The 25965-nt window shown below is 32.7% G+C and overlaps 9 protein-coding genes across 14 annotated transcripts; 4 read left to right on the forward strand and 5 right to left on the reverse strand.

Annotated features, from left to right (window-relative positions):
* Positions 1-39: 39 nt before the first annotated feature.
* LOC108566335 (synaptosomal-associated protein 25) lies at positions 40-12681 on the reverse strand. 5 transcript variants are annotated; one of them, XM_017926154.1, is made up of 7 exons: positions 12446-12681; positions 9020-9113; positions 8629-8670; positions 6308-6356; positions 2495-2612; positions 2160-2433; positions 40-1047 (listed from the first exon to the last, which is right to left on the reverse strand). In XM_017926154.1, exons 2-7 carry the CDS (start codon positions 9107-9109, stop codon positions 982-984), a joined length of 639 nt encoding a protein of 212 aa, XP_017781643.1. In that variant the 5' UTR covers positions 9110-9113; positions 12446-12681; the 3' UTR covers positions 40-981. The 5 variants fall into 5 exon arrangements, with proteins under 5 accessions (XP_017781643.1, XP_017781642.1, XP_017781641.1 ...); XM_017926153.1 differs by having other exon boundaries at positions 40-1348; positions 12450-12680; XM_017926152.1 differs by lacking the exon at positions 6308-6356 and adding an exon at positions 4666-4714 and having other exon boundaries at positions 40-1348; positions 12446-12679.
* A 588-nt stretch (positions 12682-13269) lies between these two features.
* Positions 13270-14909, forward strand: LOC108566321 (presenilin-1). Its single transcript, XM_017926132.1, has 2 exons — positions 13270-13538; positions 13601-14909. Exons 1-2 carry the CDS (start codon positions 13392-13394, stop codon positions 14843-14845), a joined length of 1392 nt encoding a protein of 463 aa, XP_017781621.1. The 5' UTR covers positions 13270-13391; the 3' UTR covers positions 14846-14909.
* Positions 14910-14989: 80 nt separating this feature from the next.
* Positions 14990-15846, reverse strand: LOC108566324 (UPF0692 protein CG33108). The gene has a single exon (XM_017926134.1). It carries the CDS (start codon positions 15726-15728, stop codon positions 15222-15224), a length of 507 nt encoding a protein of 168 aa, XP_017781623.1. The 5' UTR covers positions 15729-15846; the 3' UTR covers positions 14990-15221.
* On the forward strand, positions 15767-16490 carry LOC108566326 (ribonuclease P protein subunit rpr2-like). The gene is made up of 3 exons (XM_017926137.1): positions 15767-16001; positions 16052-16146; positions 16199-16490. Exons 1-3 carry the CDS (start codon positions 15936-15938, stop codon positions 16473-16475), a joined length of 438 nt encoding a protein of 145 aa, XP_017781626.1. The 5' UTR covers positions 15767-15935; the 3' UTR covers positions 16476-16490.
* On the reverse strand, positions 16489-18008 carry LOC108566323 (probable phenylalanine--tRNA ligase, mitochondrial). Its single transcript, XM_017926133.1, has 2 exons — positions 17269-18008; positions 16489-17214 (listed from the first exon to the last, which is right to left on the reverse strand). Exons 1-2 carry the CDS (start codon positions 17870-17872, stop codon positions 16517-16519), a joined length of 1302 nt encoding a protein of 433 aa, XP_017781622.1. The 5' UTR covers positions 17873-18008; the 3' UTR covers positions 16489-16516.
* Positions 18009-18782: 774 nt separating this feature from the next.
* On the forward strand, positions 18783-19467 carry LOC108566327 (death-associated protein 1). The gene is made up of 2 exons (XM_017926138.1): positions 18783-18980; positions 19094-19467. The coding sequence occupies exons 1-2, from the start codon at positions 18926-18928 to the stop codon at positions 19333-19335; spliced, it is 297 nt and encodes a 98-aa protein (XP_017781627.1). The 5' UTR covers positions 18783-18925; the 3' UTR covers positions 19336-19467.
* A 10-nt stretch (positions 19468-19477) lies between these two features.
* LOC108566328 (coiled-coil domain-containing protein 103) lies at positions 19478-19882 on the reverse strand. Its single transcript, XM_017926139.1, has 2 exons — positions 19668-19882; positions 19478-19603 (listed from the first exon to the last, which is right to left on the reverse strand). Exons 1-2 carry the CDS (start codon positions 19808-19810, stop codon positions 19498-19500), a joined length of 249 nt encoding a protein of 82 aa, XP_017781628.1. The 5' UTR covers positions 19811-19882; the 3' UTR covers positions 19478-19497.
* Positions 19883-20050: 168 nt separating this feature from the next.
* LOC108566325 (protein SYS1 homolog) lies at positions 20051-20946 on the forward strand. Its single transcript, XM_017926135.1, has 3 exons — positions 20051-20384; positions 20440-20507; positions 20577-20946. The coding sequence occupies exons 1-3, from the start codon at positions 20214-20216 to the stop codon at positions 20815-20817; spliced, it is 480 nt and encodes a 159-aa protein (XP_017781624.1). The 5' UTR covers positions 20051-20213; the 3' UTR covers positions 20818-20946.
* Positions 20947-21174: 228 nt separating this feature from the next.
* On the reverse strand, positions 21175-25759 carry LOC108566336 (mannosylglucosyl-3-phosphoglycerate phosphatase). 2 transcript variants are annotated; one of them, XM_017926155.1, is made up of 6 exons: positions 25512-25759; positions 25268-25452; positions 24500-24734; positions 22561-23848; positions 22273-22492; positions 21175-21886 (listed from the first exon to the last, which is right to left on the reverse strand). In XM_017926155.1, the coding sequence occupies exons 2-6, from the start codon at positions 25391-25393 to the stop codon at positions 21797-21799; spliced, it is 1959 nt and encodes a 652-aa protein (XP_017781644.1). In that variant the 5' UTR covers positions 25394-25452; positions 25512-25759; the 3' UTR covers positions 21175-21796. The 2 variants fall into 2 exon arrangements, with proteins under 2 accessions (XP_017781644.1, XP_017781645.1); XM_017926156.1 differs by lacking the exon at positions 25512-25759 and having other exon boundaries at positions 25209-25351.
* Positions 25760-25965: the final 206 nt, after the last annotated feature.

The raw sequence follows: 25965 nt of genomic DNA on the forward strand, positions 1-25965 counted from the left end.
TATATGGAAGATGGTCCGGGTTTGGTTCTCTTAAAATAAAAGAGATTACAAATATTTTCTCAACCCCAAAAACCCTCGAAACAAAAGTAACTAAATGTTACTAGCATTCGTTATAAATTCATACATAAATATATACATCGAAACAAAATGTATTTACACAACGGAAATTATTTAATCGTAACTAAAGTTTTTGTTTGTTCTTACAAAAAGAAATGAAAAAAAAAAATGTAATGTAAAAATACGTCGTCAATCACCCATTCATCATCTCTTATTTACTCTCCGTTTCATCAACCACTAGTAACATTTAAATATATATATTTATTATTCCTTAAGTTATTACAATGAATGTGCGAACCCCAGTACTAATTTTTTATTCCCGGGGCGGTTTCAAAATTTCCAAAAGTATATAAACTCTACCAACTCTACTTATTTCTACGATCTATTATTGCTCCTGTTAGATTTGCATCTTTCTTTCATAGTAGAAAAAAGGAAAATAAGTGTTTAGAGGTAGGCGTGCCTGACTATTACAAAATCTCACTCTTGGCACTGGGCACTTTTTTTTTTAAATAACTAAATTAGACAGAATTATAATAATAAACAATGAGAGACGTTCCTTATTAAATATCTCACCCAGTCATTACAATATTCTCAATAGCTACAGTATATATATTCTACATATTAGATAAAGTCTTAGTAAGATATGGTTACATTGAATTTCTTTATAATAATTAGATAATATCGTATCCTAAGTAGTAGCGCAAATATTTTGGTGACTTTTTCGTAGAGTTGGTAGGTTTTCAAAGACGTAAATAAAAGTATTACAATCTATATAGTATTATCATCTACAATAGACCTATGACTAGGTGAAATACTAAGCAACATTGAGAATTGATATTTTTTTTAAATATTTAAGATACATTGAAGGAGAGAAAAAGGTTACAATTTTTTTTAAATGTTAAGAGTATAAAGGCGATCTCCCTTTTAGGACTTGAGTAGCTTGTTGGCCCGCTGGTTAGCGACTGCAATGCGCGTTTCGTTGCTCTCGCCCTATCGTACATCAAGCAAACACATGACAGCACAGTATGTGCGATATCGGATTCGGGTGTAGCCGAGGACCCTTTACTCAATAAACGATTACCGAAATTTATAAAAATAAATACATAATCAGGAGAGTGCTGAAGGAGAAACTGAAAGATCTATTTGATAACAAATAAAGGATAACAAAAGTTATCTTCGTTCAAGGTCCTCGGCTAGACCTCATCTTATATAAAGTGTGTTTGTGTGTCTACTTAAGGAGTTCGTGGGCTCGCTGGTTGGCCACTCCTATCCGTGTCTCATTGGACTCGCCCTGTGTTGTTGTTGTTGTTGTTGTAGATGTTACCATGTAAACCAAGTGTGTGAGTTGAAATTGTTGTAGTGGTGCAGGAGTTGTTGTTGGCGTGGAATGGAGCAATATAAAATAAAAGACAAAAGAAAACATAGATTTAGTATCAAAAAATTGCAAAAAGGAATAAATAATAGCAGTACAATATAATCAACGCCATTGTAAACACTAATAGCAATAAGCCATTAGATTGTTACCCACATTTCACATAATAAGTAGAACATTTGTTTTCAAATGAAATGAATATTGTGAAATAATGATGAAATATTTCAAACTAAATTAACAACATATTCTTTATGTATTCTAATAATGTAATCTAAAGAATATAATTTATGAGTTTAGGCATAATAATTTAAGAAAATTTAATATAAAATAATGGAAGCGATCAAAAAAAAAAGATAATAATGAGAGAAAAATGGAGCAAATGAAAAATAAATTCCTACAGATGAACGAATTCTTCGAAATACATGAATAAAATATAGATTTTGTATTGGAATTAGCACCTTAATTATATTTATATGAATATCAAAATGTTCATATTTTTTTAATTATAGTTTAAAACAACTAACGTATTCATGGTAATCCTTTACGAAAAGCAATTAAAGCAATAAGCGAAGTGTATTTAATGTTTTTTTTTTCTTTTCATAATTAGATTTAGTAGAAAATTTAATATGTAATTTTGAAAATATCCGATTTGCTCGTCCACGTACTTGATCGAAATCAATGTTTGAAGATATACACGTGTAGTTGTCTTGATTTTATGCGATTGACTTACCTTGAGATTGATCCTTTCGATCTGATTATTCTGATTCTGCAATTCGGATCCCATGTCGATTGCCATATTACGCAAATTACCAATCATGGTGTTGACCTGACCCATGTTCTCCTCCATTTCCACTTCGCGATCGTCGTTCGTGATTCGTCCAATGTATCCGCCCTGCGGACCGCATCCGTTGCGATCATCCATCATCCTCTGGGGTTGATTGTTAACGACTTTACCGTCATCGTTGCCTTTCCACGTGCCCTCGTCTTCTTTAAACGAAGAACCCCTGCAATACGCGTATTCGTAAATTGAACGTAGTTAAGCAATAGTAATTTTGACTAATGTACTTCTGACAGGGTAAAACGCATAAACCGCAGCACTTTTCCATCCCGGTAAGATTCTTCTCGGCCTCGCGCATGTCGGTGTTGATCTGGTCCATACCATCCTCGATGCGGTCCAATTGTTCTAAACAACGACGACATTAGTACATGGAAAATTACAAATCGAAGAGAAAATTATATAAATCAATTAACGGATTACAATATTAAGTCGATTAATAAAATACTATCAAGTCTGCTAACACTCTTCCAAAAGAAAGATGAAACGCATGCAATTAATAATAATAATAAAAAAATAATTATAAAGAAAAGTAAAAGAGAACGACGTGCAAAACTATATGAAACGTACTAAAACTATAAAAAGGAACAAATGAATAAATCAATAATTAAGCCATCTACGGTATAAAAATCTACATGCGTACTGAGTTAAGTATTAAGTATTTTGTTTAAGATCAAATGCATAAATATATTTTCAATAAGAAAGTGTGAGGAGCAAATAATGTTTCAATTTTTCATTTATATTGAAATAATAACAAAAAAAATTGGAAAAAATTGTTCAAATTGTTATTAGAACAGTTTCTCTCTTTTCTTCGAGAAAAAGACGACTTACTGAGATCTCGTATAGTGTATAGTAGTAGATGTTGTCCTATGATGTCTTGTCTTGTCTTGTGTGTGCATGTTCTCGTATACATTATCATATTATTTTATAATTTAGTTTTTTTTTTATATAAATTCATAATCATTAGTTTTACACAAATTCCCATTGTTGGCGACAAATTACAATTCCAATTACAACATCATTTTATGCATTGATCTTGCATAAGACCATCGATTCAACCGAATTATTTAAGATTTAGTCAACTGCTACTTGTATTCATATTTTAGTCGTGTTAGTGTGTTGTAAGTGAAGTTGGGGAATTTGAAAAAATAAATATCTTAGTAGTAGAATTTTAAGGTTTCATTCAAGAGTTAGATAATAGAATTACAGATGGATGACAGAGATAATATGGAGGGGTATTTAAATGTATTTTTGGTTGTTTTTTTGAAAGAATTATGTGTTATAATATACTTGAACATTGTGTTCATTTAGAAATTTTGTAACTAAATTAATTTTACTATGTAGATTTCTTTTTATTAGTATATATTAATGTTTAAATATTTAATTTGTAAATTTTAAATGAACCAGTAGGAAATAATTAATTCAATACAAATGATCCAAAATATCTACAAAACACAAATATCAAGATATATATTTGGCATTTCTCTCTTTTTTTTCTTGTTTTCCATTTTGAAATCACCAATATTTTAAGTAATGATGTCACACATTGCAAATCCATTGAAAAGTCCGCATTTATATAATGACTTGTACTCTTCAGTGTAAGTTATTGAAAAGCATATCTGTATCTATATTGAAGTAGTTTAGTTTCATGTTTTTTTTTTCTTTTTTGCAAACGAGCAAGCTCGGTGGATTTTCCGCAGGCTTTGTAATTTCCTCTTTCATCCAGATAGAACTGGATATATAGAGAGTCCCCCACATTCAACCACGCACACGAGAGACTCGGAGTTTATTAAAACGGATATGGTCTTATCGATCCCGGTGGTATTTTTCCTCATCCATTCATTCTCCGGCTTTCAGAAAACAAAAAAAAACTCTGGTAACTCGCATGTTATGGAAACAAACAAAAATCCACACGATACTTAATGTTATTAATCACAGTATGTTGATTCAAGAGAAAGTTAACTATTTTCATAGTTTTAATTGTGAAATAGGAGTATTATCGCGTAGAAACACCGGCGAATGAGAAAATCAATATAGCAATTAAATGTTGACTATGAAAATTTAAACCGTTTCCCTGATACAAAATTCCACGTCAACGATTTCATTCAAACGATTCATTTCTTTGCACCAGACTTTATGGTAATTTCAAAGTTGGAAAAGAAGAAAAAGTACAAAAGAATGCTTCACCTCAGCGAAATGTAAGAAATGTATAATGGAACGATTAAGTGTTTCTTTTTATTAGAGGATTAGTAATTTTCTGGAGTGAGAGAAATAGATGAAAAGAGTGAAGAGAGAGTAATGGCGTGTCTTGTATGACACTTTGTTAAAATTTCTCCTATTTTTAAAATCTGGATATGGTTTTTCTGGTGTTTTTTTTTTGGGTATCAATTACGATGCTTACCCCCCTGTTCATCCAGCATGACAAGGGTTTTCATCCCGACTTCGTGGCTCTACAAACATCAACACAGGCTGCGTTAGTTGTGGTTAAGGCAGGTCTCCATTACCCCCAAAAAAAAAGACAAATGAAACAGAATGCGCGCGATATAACACACACACGCCATTTAGTAAATTGCAAATGAAGAAAAAAAGAGTTTTAGTCTCCAACAGTTAGTTTTCGGACCCACTGAAATCTCCATCCCAGTCATAGAAGGAAAACAACAATACACCTGTTAGTAGTTGCTGATAAGTAGAGAGAAAAACCAAAATGAGTAAAAAAAAATATAAGAAATATTTATGGAAATCTTACCCCCTTGATGGTCTAACATTTGCAGCGTCTTCGCCCCGGCATCTGTACTCTACAAAAACACTCATCTAGCTATATAAAGAACCTGATTCTTCCACAAATAAATCATTACCAATTTAGAATAGAAACCAAAAATAATATTTAAAAAAAAAATATATAGTAACAAATTGGTGACACACAATGATCCACATTCGTAATCAATACAATCAACATACCAGAAACAAATTAAATATTACCAATAAACAACAAATCTCATCATAAATCAACACATCTACGTAAACGTAAGAAAGAAAAGCAAAGTTACGGAACAATCAATACGCGATTTTAAAGAGTAACGGTTATTTCCATAAATTTTCTTCTGTTTCTCATGACTATGGTTAAAGCATCAACTAATTATTTTGTTGGTGAAATGGGGGGAGTCTCGTACTATTTCAATAGGGATTCCTTGAAATTCAACAACTTTTATAAATAGGTGGCTGCACAGACAAGCAAAAGCCGCATGCAGTGTGAAAATGAGTGTTTCGCAGACTGTTAGTATATATCAAGTATAAATATATAGTTCATGTAATTTGAAAGAGGAAATAAAAAGAAGAGAAAATCAAATTAAATTTAAAAAAAAAGAGAGTACAAATTATAAATGTGTATGAACAGAATGTATAACTCTGACGTATATCAATTATGAACAGAGACGCAAAGGGCAATTATAATTTGATTCAACCTGTGCATAGGGACAGGTATTAATAAGCTAACATAATGAAATCATTCTCTATCCACGTGGTATTGAATCATTCCATTAAATCAGGTAATTGAAACCTTTATGATCGAATTACACATCAATGCTCGTAATTTATACGTAGAAATTAAATCAACGTCACAAATGGATTCTTGATAAATGTACATTGATTGCCCATCATTTCAAGATGTAAATTATATTACACATTTTTTTTTTGGAAAATATATGATTATTTTTTCCAAATTATAAAGGCAATCAATGTTTCAACACATTAATTAAACAAACAAAAAAAAAGAAATAAAATGAAAATCAATGTGATGTGATGTAATGAAAATGAGAAGAATATAATGTGATGATGAATTGAGTGAATGTATAGTAGAAGAGTATATTCCTTTTTTTGTAATCAATTATTGTATAGATCAACATATTTTTTTTTGATGAATAATATGATCGTAAATAAATAATCAACTGAACGAAAGGGGTAAGAAAAAAAAACTGAAAGTTAAAACAAAGAAAATTGAGAGATAGAAATAGAAAGAAAGAGAGATTTTTAGAGAGAGGACTCACCTCCCTGGTCATCAAGAGCGACCAAGGTTCGGATCCCAGCCTCCTTGCTCTAGCAGCACAAACAGTGTACACTGTATGTTAGTATTACATATAATATGTCAATATGTTTATAAAGTAAGTATATTATCTGAACAAAACGAAAACCAAAGAAAACTTAACTAATAAACAAATAAATGAAAAACCATTCATCGTCAAATATATAACAAAAGAAAAGTAAATCAAAAAGAATAATCGTAATTATCGTTTTAGATATTTTTTTATAGGTATATATTAGTTTCAGTTTAGGTATAGTAAATACACTTACACAGCTACACAGAAATAGAGGAGAGAGAGAGAAAAAATAAAAGTGGGAAGAAACGCAAGAATGGGACAAATAAAATAATCAATTAAGGAAGAAAAATCAATAAGATTTTTGCAACCGAATAAAAACAGCAATCACCATAGAGAAAAGGAAAACACACACAGTTAATCTTAACTTGAAAAATAATTTCTAAAGCTTTCAGCTGCACCGCGAAGCACTGAAAATAGAAATGATTTTTCAGAAAAGACACGGAACAAGAAAATATGCAAAATAACATTAGGTGAAAAAAAATTGATATTCGCTTGTCCCATTTTTACGCACAACATCGACAAACTAAAAATGTAAATAAATAAAATCAGTTTGGTAAAAAATGTAGTTTCAGTATAAATTGCTTGTAACGAAGCACAAAGTGCATGATCTGGGGTTTCTCTACAATAAAATCTAAGACGATTTCGCTACGCCACCTAAAGAATGTGAGCTATTGGTCTTAAAATGGTGGAAGAAAACAAACAAAAAATAAACCGTGCCTTCAGTTTTATAACTGATCGCAAATTATGGTATTGGAAAACCCAAAATCATGCACATCTTGTGTTTAAAAAAAAAGAAATGAAGAGGGAAAGAGTTTTTTTTTGTCAGTGTTTCCAGAAGAATTAGAACTGAAAGTGGTAGTAGTAACAGTAGATTATACTAAGTAAAGAAAGATAGAAGAGAGTGGCAAAGAATTGGTAAGGGGTAACGTTATATAATATGGTTGTGGTTGTGTCTGGTCTGCGAGTATGTGTGTGGAATGTAGCTGTACATGGAACACAGCACACTCTGGCAGCCACTCGGCAGGACTACCCCCACGACAACATACAAGCAGCCAAATTTAACATAACCAAACACACGAAAATCAAAGAAATTAAATAAGAGAAAGTAAACGAAAAAAATAATACGACTAATTAACGTGGTAATTCATATACAACTTCGGAAATAAATGAAAGAATAGAACACGTAATCATCCACCTGTAGACTACAATTTTACTTAACTTAACTGTATAATATTTAAAGTCAAATTGGAAATCTACATGTAGATGCATACGGTCAACATAATTACATGTTTTTTTTTGTTAAATAAAGAAGAAACTAAATAAATAAACAATAGCAACCGGCGGTGGTAGGCCTGCTCTGCGAGAAAGAAACATTTTATAGAATTTAAAGACAGTACAACCATGCAGCACAGATAGATAAGATATATATATAATATTTATATATTTATAAGAAACCATAAAAAAAATCAGAACCAAAAGTGTATATTACTATATAAAACAATAATATGAATGTATTATTTTTCTCACAAAATATTAAAAACCCTTCAAAAGATTATGTAAATAAAAAAAAATAAAAGTCATAATGAAGAAAACAACAAATATACATCACTTACAAACTAACACACGTACTTCGCTTCAAGTACATTTCTTTAAAAAAAAAAGACACCTAAGAATTGTTGGTAGTTTCGTCTTTTACGAATTAGGTCGTAGGGTTAAACGCATGCGCTTAGAAGTATAGCTTAACAGGATATAATATTAGATAGATAAGGGATTTCGTAAAGAAGGAACTACCAAAATTCAAAAAAACACACACACACGCTTATACAGTTGGGATTGTTCCTCCCTCCAATGAAGATTTATTTGCGAATGCATATTAAATGAGCAGTCAAAACCTATAAACCTTCTCTTTTTAAGTTATTTAATGGAAGAAATGCAAAACATATATAGAGAGAGAGAAAAAATGAAACACATTTAGTATAGAGCAAAAGAAGGAAGAAACATTTAGAAATGTCGAAAAGTGAAGACAGTGAAAAGAAATGTTGCGACTCGATTCCTTCGTTGAAAGGTAAAGAATGTAAAAGTGATACAGTGTGAATGTTTATTTTTCTTCCAAACGATGGAAAGAAAAAGATACATTCGTTGTATCTTCGGTTAGAGCACAATGGAATAATATTATTTTTGAATTTTGGAAATAAAAACTGTATATTTACCTCCTCGCAAAGGGCGAGCATCCGTCTTGTACTTTCCAGGGACTAAAAGAAAAGGAAAATAATATAAATATTCCAAATACCATTGTCGGTTTGCAATTTTTAATATACAATCGTTAATTGAATCTAGTTATTGAAAATGTGTTTAATAGAAGGCTATGAAGTTAAAGGTTAAGTTTAATCAATATAGTGGAGACCCTAAATATTCGGACACGCCCTTCATTTTAGTTGAAAATACATTTGCTAACTAATTAATATAACAATTAATTGTAAATAATTAATAATAATCAATGACGTGATCCAATATTTATATATGTGATTTTTTTTTTAAATTTACTTGAAATCAATTTTATTTTGTTTTGCATATTGTAACAGTTAGGATGCAACAACTTACATCATCTGTAACCTGTCCAGCTTTGTATTGAAGTTCCTGGAGTTCAGAGCGGGGAGCTCCATTTTCAGCTACTGGTTCTGGGGCAGGCATTGTTCTTTAAATAGAGAAAAAAAAACAAAACATTAATAAATATTATTTACCAGAAACGGAAGCATAGTGCACATTTTATATATTTGTTGATGGAATGATAACTAGTTGACCTCTTACAATCAATAATTTATGAAGCAATTTACGGCTTGCTTCTATTTATGAGGTTCAACCTGCATGAATAAATACAACGACAATGTATGGGCAATTAGGCTTTGTTGCGCATTCGACTCAAGTCCTCTTTAATTTATAATGAATATTCAGATATCCGAGAGGTAAAGATTAACATTAATCATTCAGACGAACAAAACGCATCCCGACAAAACTAACTTCGCAGGTAGGAATTTGTGCTAAAACGTGCTGTATGGTTACACATTTGACAATATAATATTAATAAGTAAATACTGAATACAGAAGAATACTGCTTTAGTGCATAAATTATGTAATTTTTAGCAAATACTGCAATTATAACGATAAAACTTGATAAGTACGATTTGTTTAAAAAGTAATATTTCAATATATAGTCTAAATTTGACGAAGAACATAAATTAACAGGTCACATTTAACAAACAGAATGAAAAACCTAACAAATTATAATTTTGGTAAAACTTAACTATGAAGATGATATTGACAATCAATTAAATTTCATTAAATCTGATAATAAATTATTTTCAATCAAAACATTCGTTTAAAATCATTTAATATAGAAGGCAATGATCCGTTATTATGAACTAATTAATAAATTAAAAGAAATCGTCCGTAGTTTCTGATATAAACTGAGCGTGTCAGTATTATCGTTTTGACAGTACACGCTCATACTGTACAGTAATGTGTGGTTCCATTGTTAAAATTCCTTGCTTTGAACGCAGGATAATTGTATTAAACATAATGGGAAGATTCATCGGACGACAATGTCTTTCCGTTTTAATCAAATCAGATTGAGGCTTTCATTCGGTCAACGGTCCATCATAATCACTAAAATGCAACTACTAAAGTGTCTATGTCCATCATAATTTCGATATAACGACTCTTTAGAATCAATCGAATATTGAATGCTGAAGATTCAATTATTCGCTACACATCTGTTTTATTTAACAGCATGTGTCAAGAGTTTGCACCAATTTAATGCCAACTCGGCATTTTCTATTACTTCTCAAAGTTACGTAATATTATGCTGCATAGGAGAAACGAAAATCGATAAATCTCTCTATGTTCTATTATAAATTTGCATGCTCAAACAGCGTGAATAATGTTTTAAATGTGTTTAGCAAATTTATAGTACGTGTACTCGGCGGACAGGGTAATTTTAACCCATCCTTCGTCTTCTCATAATTACTCTTTATCTTTTTAATGACCGTCTCATTGAAAATTAAGAATTCAGTGGGAATGTGAACATATCTAATTCTATTCAAGATTTCTTCTCCGTAATTGCATATGCAACATGTCTAATTATGAAATAGTTTACTTCTACTTTATTATTGATTAGTCTACACCAGTGTTTCCCAATGTGAGGTACACAATTTGATCGTTTTGATTTGATCGAGAATGGACACATCTAGAGTTTAACAGTATGGGATATTATGTATATGTTACATAAGAACCAAAAAAAAAGTTGGGAACCACTGGTCCACACTGTAGACAGTGACTTGCTGTTTGGTCGCATTACATAACATTCATCATGTTTATAAATAAAAAGTTTTTAGAATACATTTTTCGGATTAATTGTTTGGCTTCTATAATTATACTCACAAAAAACGAGTAAAATTCTTTGCATATCGATTTAGATTCGTATACGTAACATATCCACATTTAATCCATTCATGAATTAAATCAAGGTTTTCTTTTAAGTAAATAAGACTAATTTACTGATCATGTAGTACATATAGACTTGAATCATAAATGACTAATATTCTCAGAATTTCAAGTAATGCAATGATCATGATTTCAACAAACTTCTCTTCATATATTGGTCCATAATATAGACTAACCCACGGCTCTTTTGATGAGAAATTGTGGCTGACTCCGCTTAAACTGTTGAATAGCAAAAATTCATTTCATTAGAAAAAAAAATCATACGATCATGACGCTATTTTTTTAACAGATAATATGTTAAAAATGGCTCTTTGCTCTAGAAAAGTTGCCATCCCATACTCATAAATATACAATTATGAAATATTGTATTTCTTCAGATTTTTTTTTAATGACTAATTGTAACTAACTTATCAATACCAAATTTAATAATTGCCTTAATAATTTGTTGTTATATAATAATAACTTCGTTTAATGTACGACATAATGATACTTAAACAATATATGAATCACTTTAAGTCATGAACAGATAAGAGAAAGCTTTATTGCCTACAGAATAATACATTAATGCCAAGCATAACAATAAACGGTTATGCGTTACATCATCATATATTTAGTAATTATTTAAAAACGATTTCTCTGAAGAAGTTTATTAAGATAGGACCTGGTGGTTTTCCTTGGGGCACGCCCGATAATATCGTTGTGTATTAAGGTCATGAACTCATGACATTAAAGTTTCAAATTAATACTTACCTAGTGCTAGTCTATGACAGATAAATCTAAAGTTTCATATAAAGTTTAACTTAAAATGTAAGTAGTAAAATCTCTAATACAATAATCTTGTAAAAAATATATGTAGTAATATAATAAATTATTGGTATTAATAAATGAATGACAAGTTTCTCTAAGTTTTTGAATGAAGTCGTAACTTATTTGGAATAACATTCGAAGTATTATACGTAATTATTAAAAGGACTCTGGGTTTCGCCTAAAAAATCAATAAAATTTGCGTTTAATGCAATGATGACATTCGCAAATGCGCGTTAAGGACTACAGATTAAAGCAGCGGATTTGAACGTGTGTAACATGTAAATAAATATGAAATGTGAAAGGGCAAGTGGACCAATAGTCATTTCACGTCTAGATTTCACTGCAGCCCAGGAAAATCACTATGGGCAAGGTCATAGGTTCGAATATGTATGCCGGAAATGAGACACGCATCCGGAATTTGCACTTCCACCTACGTCGCTTCTATCGATTTTCTTCTGCCATGGTCCACGATTGCTGCTGTTTCAGATGTAATTTCAAATAATTTCTGTTTGCACTGGAAACAAAGTTGCTATTTCTCCGCATTGTCAGTGTGGCTAAAGAAAATCAATAAGGCAGCCAAGGACCTAAATACATTTGCGAAAGGGGTGTGAGGATAAAATGCGAAATTCGATATGTTAGATAGTTCAAATAGAGGCATATTGTTAGCATGTTCCGTGTTTCCAATTGGACTTAGTTAATGATACTGTCTAGTTAACTTACTTACTTGTAGATTTTTCGGTAGGTTTTCTAGTTGGACTGGAGATTTGTCGTCCTTTCTCTTACAATTGGTTGGGTTTGATGCTGAGTTGTTTGGAAGCTATGAAAGTGGATGAAAATTGTTGTTGAAGACGACCACCACACCACACATACACTCCAATTGACAACCAAAAACTGACAAAAGTGGTCAAGAGTGTGTGGGAGGTCTACGCTGCGAATACCAGCCTTGACTCATGCGCGCCCTCTATCCCATTCAAACATGGGCGTCGTCTTCACAGACAATACAATATATTTTCATACCTGATGACGTTGTTTATTGTTCAGTTTTATCACGCATTGCTTACAAGAATGCTACAACATTTATTTGATACATTTCTATCATTCCCAAGCATTATAAGTTTTAACTACACATGAAAACTAATAGACAAACCATTAAACTAAAAATAATATTTCATCTCAATTTAACAACAATATCTTCTATTATTAATGTGTATTATATAATGAAACATTCATTAATATCTTTATATTATATTAGCATACTTTGTATATAGTAATATACACATGATATAAACTTATTTGAACCATCATATAGATTGTATTTTCATGAAATAATTGATGAAACAGAAGAAGAACATTATAGAAGTAAACTGAGTTAAAATACTATTGAAATATTTAGGATTCTCGTTGCTCATACATCTTTAAAAGTATAAATGCATTAAACTAGAAATATTATAAATATGTACAGGTAGTGACATCTTGGAAGGAATTTCAGAAACTCTGAAATCAATAATGTAAAGACTGCATTGAAAACTGAAAATTCCCCTAGATGGTACCGAAAACACCTGTTTATCTGTCAGTGGGACGTTTGGTTTGGGTGACTCACAAAGTAATAACAAATAGTCTTGTTCATTGAGTCCTCCTCCGCAAACTTTTCCAGAAATCTTCGTGCATGTCAGATAGCGACAGCGAGTTTGATTATCCGTCAGAGAGCACAAGGCTGATGGATGGACATGTGGCAACGAATGGCGAGATCCGTGCTCCACCCCCGGAAAATACACGAAAAAGACATACATCAAGGAACATAGAACATGGAGAAGTATGTATATTCATAAATTCTTTAAGTTGTAGATTTTCACTCTTTTTTTTTTGTTCATGCAGATGAGTTCTAATACATTACCTGAGGTTCAAACCCGACCAGAAAATAGCCAAGCAGCCAGACCACAAGAGTGGTTAGGTGATGAAGAAGAGGAATTGAAATATGGTGCCAAACATGTCATCAAGTTATTTGCTCCCGTTTCGCTATGCATGGTCGTCGTGGTTGCAACAATAAGTTCAGTACGATTTTATTCTATAAAAGATGTTTATCTTGTCTATACACCATTTCATGAGGAAAGCCCAGAGACTGGCACAAAAGTGTGGAATGCTGTTGCCAATTCATTTATTCTTATGGGTTTCATTATAGTTATGACTGTGCTGCTGATTGTCCTGTACAAACATCGTTGCTATAAAGTCATACATGGTTGGCTCATCATTTCTTCTCTAATGTTGCTGAGTATATTCTCATTTTTATATGTGGAAGAAGTTTTGAGAGCTTATAATGTTCCATTCGATTATTTAACGTTGTTCATTCTCATGTGGAATTTCGGTGTTATGGGAATGATTTGCATCCATTGGAAAGGACCTTTAATATTGCAGCAAGCATATTTGATATTCATTGCTGCTCTGATGGCTTTGGTTTTCATTAAATATTTGCCGGAATGGACGACTTGGGCAGTACTTGCAGTAATATCAGTTTGGGATCTTGTCGCTGTTTTAATGCCTCGCGGACCTCTGAGGATTCTCGTTGAAACGGCTCAAGAACGAAACGAACAGATATTTCCGGCGCTGATTTATTCTTCTACGTATATGTATACATACATGGGGATGGCTACCGGAAATGACACCAACACCGCTTCCACAACTACCAACGGTGGAGGCGATGAAACCAATCGTAGAGCGAGCGGCGAAGATGGTTTCACTGAGGATTGGGTACAAAACCATGCGGAGAGAGGAGCCCAAAGACAGATAGAAGTGCACGATGATGGGACCACAGGAAGACCAAGAACAACCTTGTACCAAGAAGTGGAGGAGGAAAGAGGCGTCAAGTTAGGTTTGGGTGATTTCATTTTCTACTCGGTGCTAGTGGGTAAAGCCAGCTCGTACGGCGATTGGAACACAACTCTGGCATGTTTCGTTGCAATCCTCATCGGTCTCTGCTTAACTTTACTTCTATTGGCCATTTTCAAAAAAGCTTTACCCGCTTTACCCATCTCCATAACATTTGGTTTAATATTTTATTTTACTACTAAAGAAATCGTTAGCCCATTCGCTGATAGTTTATCGAATGAGCAAGTTTTCATTTAACATCACTCAACAGTTTTTAAATTGTACCTTGATTTTTAATTTATTTTATAATTATAATTAAACACTAGCAATAAATTTCGTATTAATTAATGTCATTGATTTTTTTGCATCTAATTTTAGGAGTATAAAAAATGTTTATTTCGTGTATATAATTTTTTTATTGTATTGGATTACAGAAATAAAAACATTAATAATTAATGGCTAATTAGTTGGTCTCGTGTATTAGGCAACCATTATAACATATATAAAATAAACTATTCAAATAAATATTGAAACATATTTTATTCCATATAAATATATCACAATCCTTGCAGCATCTTTTAAAATCATTAAAGCGTAATAAAAGCGATAAAATAATTATAACACATCAAATGTTTTACTGTGGATAAATCAGAACTGCTCTTGAACATAAACCATTTGGCCCATTCAATCCTCCATCTGGTAAAACGTAAACAAGATCCGAGTTTTTCCTATCCGGAGCGAATTCGTTCAATTGCTCGTTGCTTCTTGCCAGTTCTTGGAGACTCCAAATTGCAGTATTCAAACTCTTTCCATGCTTGGCAAACACATGTATCCCATCATCAGTCTCAATCATCCCTGAAATAACAGCCCAATGGGCTTTGTGTCCTAATTTCGTGCAAGGCCTGTGGTCTCTGTCACAATCGTATGGGACTAAAATGAGTCCTTTGCTGTGCAGAAATTCAACTATTTTATTGTCATCCAATTTTCCTGAATATATCTCAATTTTGTTTGGTAGAAACTTCTTAGCCAATAAATGCATATAATCAACACTGAATATCTCACCATTATTGGTATATTTATTTTCTTTTGCATATTGAAAAACATCCTCAACTGTTTCTTTGGTGGGATTTCCATAGCACATTGCTAATGCCACTAAACCACATTGTGGGCCTTCCTGAATAAAACCTTTTAATTCTTTGTATGCGTATCTAATTGGATCTTCCAAATGATACAAGCTAAAAGCTCTGCAAATCACCAATAGGTCTGGAAAGTCTTTGGCCCACTCAAAAATCATTTCGTAATTCTGAGGTTAGGTGATCTGATCCAATATAAGCTGAAGACTATAAATATGAGCAAAGCGACGAAGAAATGTGTTGGAAAGGAAAGTTTTCTGAGGATGAATTACCTTTATCAGGCAAGAAATTTAATTTCTATTTTGCAATTAATTAATGTTTCTCCTTTTAGCTCAGTACCTTATCCCTCAAACAAGGACAACAAACAGCATCAAATGCATATTCTAATCTTATGATAAATATATCAAAGAAATCTGTGCAAAGAATGTAAGTATTAATATTTATAATTGTATCAATATATCATATGATCATTTTTCAGTGAACCTACAATTAAAAGAACAATTTGCAAAACATGTAACCAGCTTTTGGTACCAGGACAAACATGTAGAGTGAGAATTAAAAATAAAACAATCAAATATGTATGCACAATTTGCAATGCCAAAAAATCCTACATAGCTCGCAAAGATTATGAATTGTGGTGTGACAAAAAAGGAGCTTTAGTAGAGGTTTTGGACTATTCTATGCCAGCTAAATGTATTCCAGAGGAAGGAAAAGAAGAAGAGAGAGAAGAGACTATACCAAAGATAATTACATAAAATAAAACAATAGTAAGGAACAATCAAGGTTTATTTACATTTTAACGTATTTTCACACCTAATTTCTCAGCTGCTTCATCTTCTATTTTTTTATGTACAAGATTTACTTCCTCTTGGGTTAAAGTTTTCTCCATATGCCTATAGGTTATTCTGTAACAGTGACTAGTCTGTTTACTTTTTGGATGAACAAAGCTGTCCACTAAATTAACTTGCTCCACAATATCTCCTCCTACAGTTCTGACTAAGTCATAGAAATCATTGCTGTTGAAGTCACCATTTTCAGCTAACCAAAAACTAATGTCATTCTTACATTGAGGAAATTGACTAACAGTTTTGTATACAACATTAGTATCAGCAGTTGCAGTTTTAAACTGATTCAAAAAGCCAGAATCTTGTGACCAGAACAATCTAATGTCAGGAATTTGATACAATTTCATGGCAACTCTCTCCAAACCTAAACCAAACGCCCATCCAATCTGATCCACAACTCCTGCTTCAGTTAAAATTGGTTGTTTCATAATGCCACATCCCAGTAGCTCCAACCAATCATCTTTGTATTTTAACTCCAACTCCCATGAAGGACAAGTAAATGGAAATTGAGTTTCCACCCATCTGTACTCAACATCTTTTCCAAAGAGACTCTGTGCTAAACCTACTAAGCATTGCTTCAACTGATGCTCAAGTAATTTAACTGCCTCCAAAGTGTGACATGTCTGCTTACCACCTTCAACATTATCCCCTAAAAGATTTAACATTATCATCCATTATTTTAAACAGTTCATTTCTGGCATACCCAATTCAAATAATTGAAGCTCATCATTATTTTTAAATAACTGATCTCTTGTATGCAATCTTACAGCATCGATTTGATGGAACACTGGAAAATGTGTGCTGTCAATCTCATCTCTTCTATAAACATCTCCAATAACTAGAAATGAGTCCAAACCAGCTTGAATCAGTTCACTTTGATGAGCAGTTGTGTGACCTCTCAGTAAATAATTATTGTTAATGTAATAACAGTCACTTTTTGTTCTTGAAGGATGGGAGGGCTCAATAAGTAATGAATCAAAATTTTGCTGTACTGAAACCACTGGTGAAATGTTATCATACACTGAGAATATCGGATTTCCTCTGGAGTTTTTGTAGCTCTTATAGAAGTAATTCACGATTCTATCTCTAACTAAGCACAAGGGGTGGTTTTGTTGTATATGGAGATTTCTGTTCAAATAAGAGAGTATTTTAGGGGTAACATTGGTGTACTCATCTTTCAAGTAGAAATTTCCGTTAACTTCGATACCAGAATTCGCTTGAGGTTCAACCTTAACGTTTGAGATGAAACGAGATATAAATGTTGGCTTGTAAATCAGCGAAGCGCCGGGCCTCAAAATCGACAACATTTTTCATTTCACAGAAACATAACCTTTATTTGACAAAATTAAATGGCACGATGATTTATCAAACTCTTATATAAGCAATTATATTTAACTAGATTATTGCATTATAGTAATTACAAGTATTTGAATGTATTTTAACTTCAATAATAACCAAATACACATAAATTATGCAACCATTCCTACTATTTTAGAAATTATATAAATGCAGATGAAAATTACTCAATTACAGATTTCAAACATATCTTATTAGTTGAAGTTTAAAAATATTATTAAACATTAAATAGGAATCAAACATAAATTTATATTATAATATACATTGTATTTAACTGTAGTGAATAAGTCTTATTTGCTACAGCAAATTGAATTAATTTGAAAACAACATATTCAAGATTAGATTAAATTTGCAAGTAAACCTGACAACTTTTAGTAATAGTGCTTTTTATGCAATATTGTTTTTAGTAGTAGAGGTCGAAATAACAAAATCCAACTTTTTTCCTACTCCTGAGCATCATTTCAGAGATAAAGTCATGTGTGGTCTTATGTATAGTAAAAACAAACAAAAGTTCAAATACTAGGCTACCCAATATACGGTCCATATTGACCAATCGGATTGCACAAAAAATGAAAAAAAAACTTGATTGGATCGCATTTTTTCTTGCTAAATTTGTAATTAATAAATATTATTATAAAAGACCCACGGAAGTTTAAGGATTGATTGATTTTTCGAGCAAAAAAAGGATTGTTTTTGCATTTGAACTTTGATTACGTTATTGTTATTTGTTGAATTCGTATTACAATTGTTTTAGATAAATAATAAAAAAAACAATATAACTGTATCTATTCTTTTTTTTTTCAGATTTCTTTATTGCGTGCAATTGCGTGTTTTCGGTTATTGCATCGCATTGCATATGCGCAAGGAAACGAGAAATTCTTGAGTAAGGTCATCCGGCTCGCGAGTGCCTACGTGTTTTTGTTTACCAAATCCGCTGATTAAACACAAAACAAAAATCATCATTCCATATTGAAAACCGCTCGTGGTTATACTGCATTTCCAGAATGTCGAGTCCAGGAAGAGGTGATTGCGAATTGAAAGCTGGCCATCCACCGGCAGGTTAGTTGTCCTCCGCATGCATAAATTATCGTTGTTCTCGTACCGAATATAATGATTCTCATGTAAACACTTCTCTCTTTCGAAATAAATAAATAAATAAATAAATAATGCAGTGAAAGCCGGCGGGATGCGAATCACCCAGCACAAGTCGCACAAGGAGCCAGCGGGAATGATGGAGGACACCACAGGATTAAAAATATCTGGAAGTCCACCAAAGACCGTCAGCATTTCGGGAGCCCCCGTCAAGGGCAACGCAGACTTCCCAGCTGAGGCTGTGCAAAGCTTCCACAAGGAAAAACCGCCAGTTTCAGTCTCCATGAAGCCCCAGGTCCACATTCAGCAACCCAGGAAGTAGATCTTCAATTTAATAACAAAACACTGTTGACATTTTTATATGTATATTTTGCATTTACTTTAGCTTTCCCTATATACGTTTCTTTTCTTTTTTTTTGTATTGATTAAATGGGCGTTAGGATTTTCAGTTTCATTTTGGGTTTTAAACAATAAAAGTAGTAGATTAAGAATCTAAATCCCTCGTCGTCGTTTTATTCCAATTGGATTTTGCTTCTCCGATTCTGTCTTGTTTCTCTAGCGGATTCAAATGCGCAGCAGCTACGATGTCCCTACAATAAACAAAAATGTATGCAAATTTACAGCCAGGTATGTTATCAATGGTGGAGGAAAAACCTGAACTCGTTGTAATCTTTTGATGTTGTTGACGCTCTAATTTTAGCATCATTCCGCACCCAATAGAGCTTATCACTTGCAATTGCGCCTTTTAATTCGGCGTACAGCATTTTCTTATCAATTTCACGAGATGTACGTGACATTTTTTTACTATCGATTCAACAAACAATCCGTAGCAACAAATTTTCTGTGCTATCGGTTGCATACATTTACATCAATTCAATCATTTGTATCATGCATGCATATTATTGATATATTTTGCTATAAAATAAAATCTACTTCATGATATACTAATAACACACGTAGCTGATTTCGTTAAAATATATTATATTTTGCAATCTTTTCTGTATTGATTCTGCAGTAGGTTATGTGGCTTTGTATACATATAACATCTGTTACTGTTCTTAGAAATTGTCTGACGTTTTACTTTAGAGAAGTGCACATAAAATGTGAAAGGTTCTATAAAACGAAATATTCTTTTATTGTAATTACATAAATGAATGAAATGTTGTGATTATCTAAGATACATAATAATTGTATGGAAAGATGAAGAAACTAACAGGATCATTTAGATTCAATCAGTGGGATCCATGGTTGTTGATAGCTCAAATTGTCTCGCTGCAAACAATTTTATATACTACATTGGGAGTGGTATTGACTGTTTTAGGTGGATTGGTTGGAGACACCCGATCATTAGATCACATCTTTGAATACCATGTAATAATAACCTTTAATATTTGATCTGCTTAGATTTTAACTTTACATATTGTAGGAAATCCATGTTCGAGATTATAGTGGTAAATTAGTAATAGCAGCTTTTGTGCTGAATTCATTGATTGGGTAAGCAATGCCTCCTGCATAATAATCAATATATTTGTTTATATAATTCGCAATTTTTTTTTTTTTTAGATCTTTAGTATTATGGAAGATTGTAGAAAGAACTAAACTGTGCCTAGACTTTAGTTGGACTTGGCACTTTGTCCATCTGATTATCTGCTGGTTCTACAATGGATCCTTTCCCACAACATTCTCCTGGTGGGCCTTAAATGTGGCATGTCTAGCGCTGATGTGTGTCTGTGGAGAGTTCTTGTGCCTTCGATCTGAACTGCAAGCAATCCCTTTATCTCTGGGCCCCAAGACTGATCTCTGACAGTTATGATGACACACATATCATTAGTGCCAAGATTATCAGCATCCCAACAAACGAAAGACTATGCCTTCAATAATTACGAAAATGATAATAATAAAGTTTCATACTAACAGAAATGCAATCAAACAATCTACAAAGTATTTTTTTTCTTCTTAATCTTATCATTTATTTATTCTTTTAAAACATTTTCATGGAACAAATTATTTTTTTTCCTACTACAATATAATTTATTACAATAAATAAAATCTAATTAAATTATTACAATTAATTTTTATGTTGGTGTTGTCTTTTTGAAAATTTTCATCTCAATACATTTGTACATTTTTTTTTTATTTGTTAAATATATTTATGTGTAAATTAAAGCAAATTTCGCAGTACAATATCAATTTTTATAAATATTTTTTGTTTGTTTGGACGATCACAGCATCAAAAGCACGCAGTGAATATAAATAGTTTTCACAAATAAAGTGCGAATATTAAGTTTAGTATGCACGAAAGCAAAGATCGTCGAATAGAAGACGAAACGTGAACGGGATTCGATTTGATAGCGAGAAATGTTTCTTTTCTTTTATCACAGATCATCCAAAATGAGTGTGATTTTTTTTTGCACTACCGAAATGAAATCGATTTGCAATATTGCCTGAAATTCATAATATTTAAACATTTTAAACTAATTTCGAACAACGAAAACTACATTTTTTTTTAAACACAACACTTGCTATTGGTGAACTAAATTTTTTCATATAATATAATGACTAGTATATTTGCAAGTCCTTTAATTTATTATTTTTTTCGATGGCCAATCCGTAAAAACTTGCACAATAAATGTATGTACATTTTAGATACATCTTTTTGTAGATAAAAGAATTGACTGTAAAACTTTTGTTAGTTTTTTTTTGTGTAGATCTTTCAATTGAATAAATGTACTCAATTATAGTTGCAAACGGAAGATTTAGTTGTTTAACATCTGGAAGCCAGATTAATATTGCGGCGAGCATTCATCGTCGACCTCTTGTATCACAGAATCCTGCTCCAGCCGTTGCTTCAAAATAAGCAATTCCTGTTTTTTCTATAAAGAAAAACAAAAAATACATTATTAAACTGTAAGAGAAACATTTAGGAATAAAATAAAAATTCTGCAAAATAATAAAAAGGATTGTAGTAAATAATAATAAAATGTATAAAATAATATTTATTAACAAAAAAAAAATTGAGGTAAGATGAAATAACTAAACAAAATTCTAATGGGTAAATGGTAATAAAAATATTTTGTAATAATATATTCTACTCTGTGTGAGTATTATCTTTAAAACTTAAAACAATTGTAAAATAAATTTGTAGGAATGTAACAAAACAATAATTTATATAAAAAATATGATTGGGTCTTAAAAACGACTAGGAAGGTAGTGTGTTTTGGAATGTGTAGAAGCTACAATTGTTGGACTAGTTTTTTACCTCAGGAGTAGTGATTATGATGATGCGCTGATCGATTCTCGGAGTCAAGGTGCATGAGTCATGTTCTAGATCATCGAGGGAAGCTCTGCGTGTCAACTTTGCATGCGGATGGGAATGGGGGCCATGGACAACTGGTGGAGGTGTCTCGGTGGTGCTCGATCTGCGTAGTGGAGGTGGCCCATCCAATTCACTTCCATCCAACATTTTCACCAAACTATGTCTATAAATAAGAAAAGAAAAAACAATTAGAGGATGCATTCAGATCTTGCAACAATAAACGAATTTTACCTTCTGGACAAAGTGACGAGCGATTGTCGATGTTTGGAATGGCGTCTGGTCTTTCCCATTCGCATATTTATTGCTTGGAAGTGATTTTGAATTGCTAATCCTAATTCAGGACACTCGTCATCGTCGACTAAAACTTGGGCGTCCTTCAGTACGTTATAACCGTCGCATCCTGAATGCAGATAGTTCTTCGTGGCCAAGCGGTATTTCTGTTTCAGATTTAAATATTCGTCGCCGATTCGAATCAGTGCGGGATCTACCCTATCTCCGACTGCTTTGGACGGATCGAAAGCGAAACTGAGACCGGCGACTTGCGGGAACCGACCCTCCAATTTCGGATACTGACTGACACCGTTTTCCAAAATCTCCAACACCTGTTGTCCGGTAACCGACAGCACAACCAATGGATCGCGCATCGGGATAATGTTAACAAGATCTCGCATTGTGAAATCACCGGCAGGATGGACTTGATCGGACCGAAAAGTACCGGAATTCAATAGAACCAGATCTGCTCCGGTAGCGGCCAAAACAACATCGCAAACCCAATTACCCAAATTCGATTCTGAGGTTCTTATAGCTTGGAAACGTCCATCCAGTGGCACCGAGAAACATCCCAAAATCTCGTCCATTTTCCCTTCGATAATACTAGTGTACTTATCCAATTTCTCTTTTAATTCTACGTCTTCGACGAATGCCGAAGTAACGTTAATTTCCTCGACAACCACGTCGGGCTTATTGGCTTTATCAAAGTTAACTGTAATTTTGCTGAACTGCCTAAAGTCCGTTCCACTTTTGATTATGTTTATCCCGTTGACGACTTTAATTTCGTAAACGTGATCGTGTCCCCCCAGTATCAAATCTATTTCTGGGCAATTTTCTGCTAATTTTATATCGTTTGGTGTCCTCATGTGGGTTAGCGCAATTATATAATCGCAACCCTCCTGCTTTAATTGCTGCGCCAATTTCTGTCCGGCCTCGCTGTAGTCGAGGAACGTAACCTCTTCGGGATTCACTGTAGCCAATGTATCCAACCATTCTTTCTCTACAAGCCCAATAAGACCAATTCGACGACCGCCCCAATCCAACACGTGCGTTATTCTGCCTTCACCCAACGGCCGTCCCGTTTCTTTATCGAGAACATTGGACATGAGCCAAGGGAAGTTACTCTTAGAAACCCATTGACCCAAGATTTCCAATCCGTGGTCAAAGTCATGATTTCCCAATACCGCGCAATGAGTTCCTACGTCGTTTAAGACCGGCACCATTTGTTCGCCTTTTGTGAACGTACTCACTGAAATACAAATATTACCAAAATTTAAGTATATGAAATGAAGTTGGTTTATCAAATTTGATGGAGTTTTCAAAACAACATAAAATATTTAAGATTATATTGTAATTAGTGTACTAATGATTACAGGCCATCAAAATAATTGGAAATTCAACAATTATTGATATAATGATAAAATCATAGAGATCTTAATTGATTTATAATTGCATGTGTTGTTTACAAAACTGTATTGTTGAAAATACTTTTGTCACTCTTATATCATTTTCCAGGTATATGAATATTTGAAATTAAATTGTCAGATGATTAGTTCAAAAAATTATCAAATATGACGATAATTTGTGATACGGAGTTTCTTAATAGGAATTGAATGTTTCCTAGATTAAGAAATAACCAAATATAAAAATTTTCCACATGCGTTAATTATATTCTTTTAGCAATGAAAATAAGGAAGGCTGATAAAGTTTGGTATACAGATAAGAGCAACTGGATCAATGAACCTTGAAAATAGTGCTATAAAAACTGTACATCTGTATTACTATAACAACTGCCAAATAAGTACACATGAGTATTTATAATACTAGTTTAAGGTTAAGAGATGCCATGAGTGCTAATGATATTGAATAAAGAAAAAAAAATAGATGAATATGTACTTACACATGCTGGGTGAGAAAGCATCACCACTGAAGAGTATCAATGGATTCAAATTTTGGAAACTTTTCATTGCTGTGCAGAACCTTGCAGCACCACCAACAGGCTCAAGGCCAGTCCTGGATTCCACATTATATACATCATTGTAATGCAATATCACCAATTGGTTCTGGCCACCCATGCTGCCGTCAGATAATTTACTCACTGCCCTGAGACCAGCTGCCTTCACTTCCAAAGAAGCCTGTAATCAGTAAACCAAGTCAACAAGACCAGAATAGAGCACCACACATAGCTGCAACTAAATAAAATGAATTTGAAACTAGGTCATGGGCCAGACCAACAAGCAAAAAAAAAATAGTGTGTGAAGCTGCTACACTGCAGTGGGGATTCAAGAGTGAAGCAGTAAAAGTAAAATTAATTAATTTTGAATCAAATAGAAAAAAAAAAACAACAAACACAGACAACTGCCTCTGATCAAATGTGTTTTGCTAACCAGAGTAGTAACTTGATCTCTGATTTTTTTTTATCTACTTCCTAATATAAATAAAAATACAAAAGAAATCCTTGACATTTCTCTTGTGCAATTACATTGAATAACATATTTAAAATTAATTTTTCTGTTTACTGCTTCAACAACATAATTGGAAGTGCCAAAAAAAAATAAAGATACAAATATAAGTAACAATGGAAATAATAAAGTATAAACAATAATTACATGCAAAAAATGGTTTCGAAATGTGTTTCTACTGGATATGAATGTGTGTGGTTTTTGACCTGTTTAAGCCACCCGACCACACTGGTGACTTTGCTGGTCACTTCTGATGGTACTTCCAGACCATGATCTTCCACCAATGAACTCCACTTTACTCGCAGAGCCGCCTGGGCTGCAAAACTCGCCATTCTTGCACACAATATCTCTTTTCCAATCAAACACCGCGTGATTTTCGTCCAACCACTAACTAAAATCGCAAATAACATTCGTAACTCGTAACTAATTAATTAGGGCGTAGCAACTTACCCTGTATCTTGGAAGCTACCCGTTTTGTACTATAGGAAATTTTATATTACCATTAACATTCGCACCAAATTATTGATACCTACGATCCACTAATATTCCCATAACATACGTCTATTGTTGGAAAATATTGTGATTGTACTGTGACTTTATATACCGCATATCAACTCCGATTGGATTGGATATATCCAATCTACGCAATCTACCCTGACAGTTCACTGTTCTGATGATATGTCAATAGTTCTTTTTTTTTTTTATTTTTTGTCTTAAGTTATAGGATTTTATGACGAAAATGTTAATACATTAACTTTTATAGAACATTAGAATAGGCGAATATAACTCAACAAATTTAGTACAAATTTATAGTTTAAAGTCTATGTTAACTAGAGATGCGCTTATGAGAATTGAGTTGCCTATAACTTTTCATTCACAACTATAAGAAAAGTGTGTTGCTAAT

This window comes from Nicrophorus vespilloides, unplaced genomic scaffold (genome assembly GCF_001412225.1).
Source record: "Nicrophorus vespilloides isolate i.1.1-1 unplaced genomic scaffold, Nicve_v1.0, whole genome shotgun sequence".
Lineage (NCBI taxonomy): Eukaryota > Metazoa > Arthropoda > Insecta > Coleoptera > Silphidae > Nicrophorus > Nicrophorus vespilloides.

Excerpts from the sequence above, each read along its gene's own strand:
- LOC108566335 (XM_017926154.1), bottom strand. The coding sequence starts at position 9,109 with ATGCCTGCCCCAGAACCAGTAGCTGAAAATGGAGCTCCCCGCTCTGAA. Across the intron at positions 6,357-8,628 it reads TGCTCGCCCTTTGCGAGGAG|AGCAAGGAGGCTGGGATCCG; the intron begins GTAAATATACAG and ends TTGTGCTGCTAG. Across the intron at positions 1,048-2,159 it reads TCGAAAGGATCAATCTCAAG|GGCGAGAGCAACGAAACGCG; the intron begins GTAAGTCAATCG and ends GATGTACGATAG.
- LOC108566321 (XM_017926132.1), top strand. The coding sequence starts at position 13,392 with ATGTCAGATAGCGACAGCGAGTTTGATTATCCGTCAGAGAGCACAAGG. Across the intron at positions 13,539-13,600 it reads GGAACATAGAACATGGAGAA|ATGAGTTCTAATACATTACC; the intron begins GTATGTATATTC and ends TTGTTCATGCAG.
- LOC108566324 (XM_017926134.1), bottom strand. The coding sequence starts at position 15,728 with ATGTGCTATGGAAATCCCACCAAAGAAACAGTTGAGGATGTTTTTCAA.
- LOC108566326 (XM_017926137.1), top strand. The coding sequence starts at position 15,936 with ATGAGCAAAGCGACGAAGAAATGTGTTGGAAAGGAAAGTTTTCTGAGG. Across the intron at positions 16,002-16,051 it reads GGATGAATTACCTTTATCAG|CTCAGTACCTTATCCCTCAA; the intron begins GCAAGAAATTTA and ends TTCTCCTTTTAG. Across the intron at positions 16,147-16,198 it reads AAGAAATCTGTGCAAAGAAT|TGAACCTACAATTAAAAGAA; the intron begins GTAAGTATTAAT and ends ATCATTTTTCAG.
- LOC108566323 (XM_017926133.1), bottom strand. The coding sequence starts at position 17,872 with ATGTTGTCGATTTTGAGGCCCGGCGCTTCGCTGATTTACAAGCCAACA. Across the intron at positions 17,215-17,268 it reads GCTTCAATTATTTGAATTGG|GGGATAATGTTGAAGGTGGT; the intron begins GTATGCCAGAAA and ends TAAATCTTTTAG.
- LOC108566327 (XM_017926138.1), top strand. The coding sequence starts at position 18,926 with ATGTCGAGTCCAGGAAGAGGTGATTGCGAATTGAAAGCTGGCCATCCA. Across the intron at positions 18,981-19,093 it reads AGCTGGCCATCCACCGGCAG|TGAAAGCCGGCGGGATGCGA; the intron begins GTTAGTTGTCCT and ends TAAATAATGCAG.
- LOC108566328 (XM_017926139.1), bottom strand. The coding sequence starts at position 19,810 with ATGTCACGTACATCTCGTGAAATTGATAAGAAAATGCTGTACGCCGAA. Across the intron at positions 19,604-19,667 it reads AAAGATTACAACGAGTTCAG|GGACATCGTAGCTGCTGCGC; the intron begins GTTTTTCCTCCA and ends TGTTTATTGTAG.
- LOC108566325 (XM_017926135.1), top strand. The coding sequence starts at position 20,214 with ATGAAGAAACTAACAGGATCATTTAGATTCAATCAGTGGGATCCATGG. Across the intron at positions 20,385-20,439 it reads ATCACATCTTTGAATACCAT|GAAATCCATGTTCGAGATTA; the intron begins GTAATAATAACC and ends TACATATTGTAG. Across the intron at positions 20,508-20,576 it reads GTGCTGAATTCATTGATTGG|ATCTTTAGTATTATGGAAGA; the intron begins GTAAGCAATGCC and ends TTTTTTTTTTAG.
- LOC108566336 (XM_017926155.1), bottom strand. The coding sequence starts at position 25,393 with ATGGCGAGTTTTGCAGCCCAGGCGGCTCTGCGAGTAAAGTGGAGTTCA. Across the intron at positions 24,735-25,267 it reads TGGTCGGGTGGCTTAAACAG|GCTTCTTTGGAAGTGAAGGC; the intron begins GTCAAAAACCAC and ends TACTGATTACAG. Across the intron at positions 21,887-22,272 it reads TCATAATCACTACTCCTGAG|AAAAAACAGGAATTGCTTAT; the intron begins GTAAAAAACTAG and ends TTTTCTTTATAG.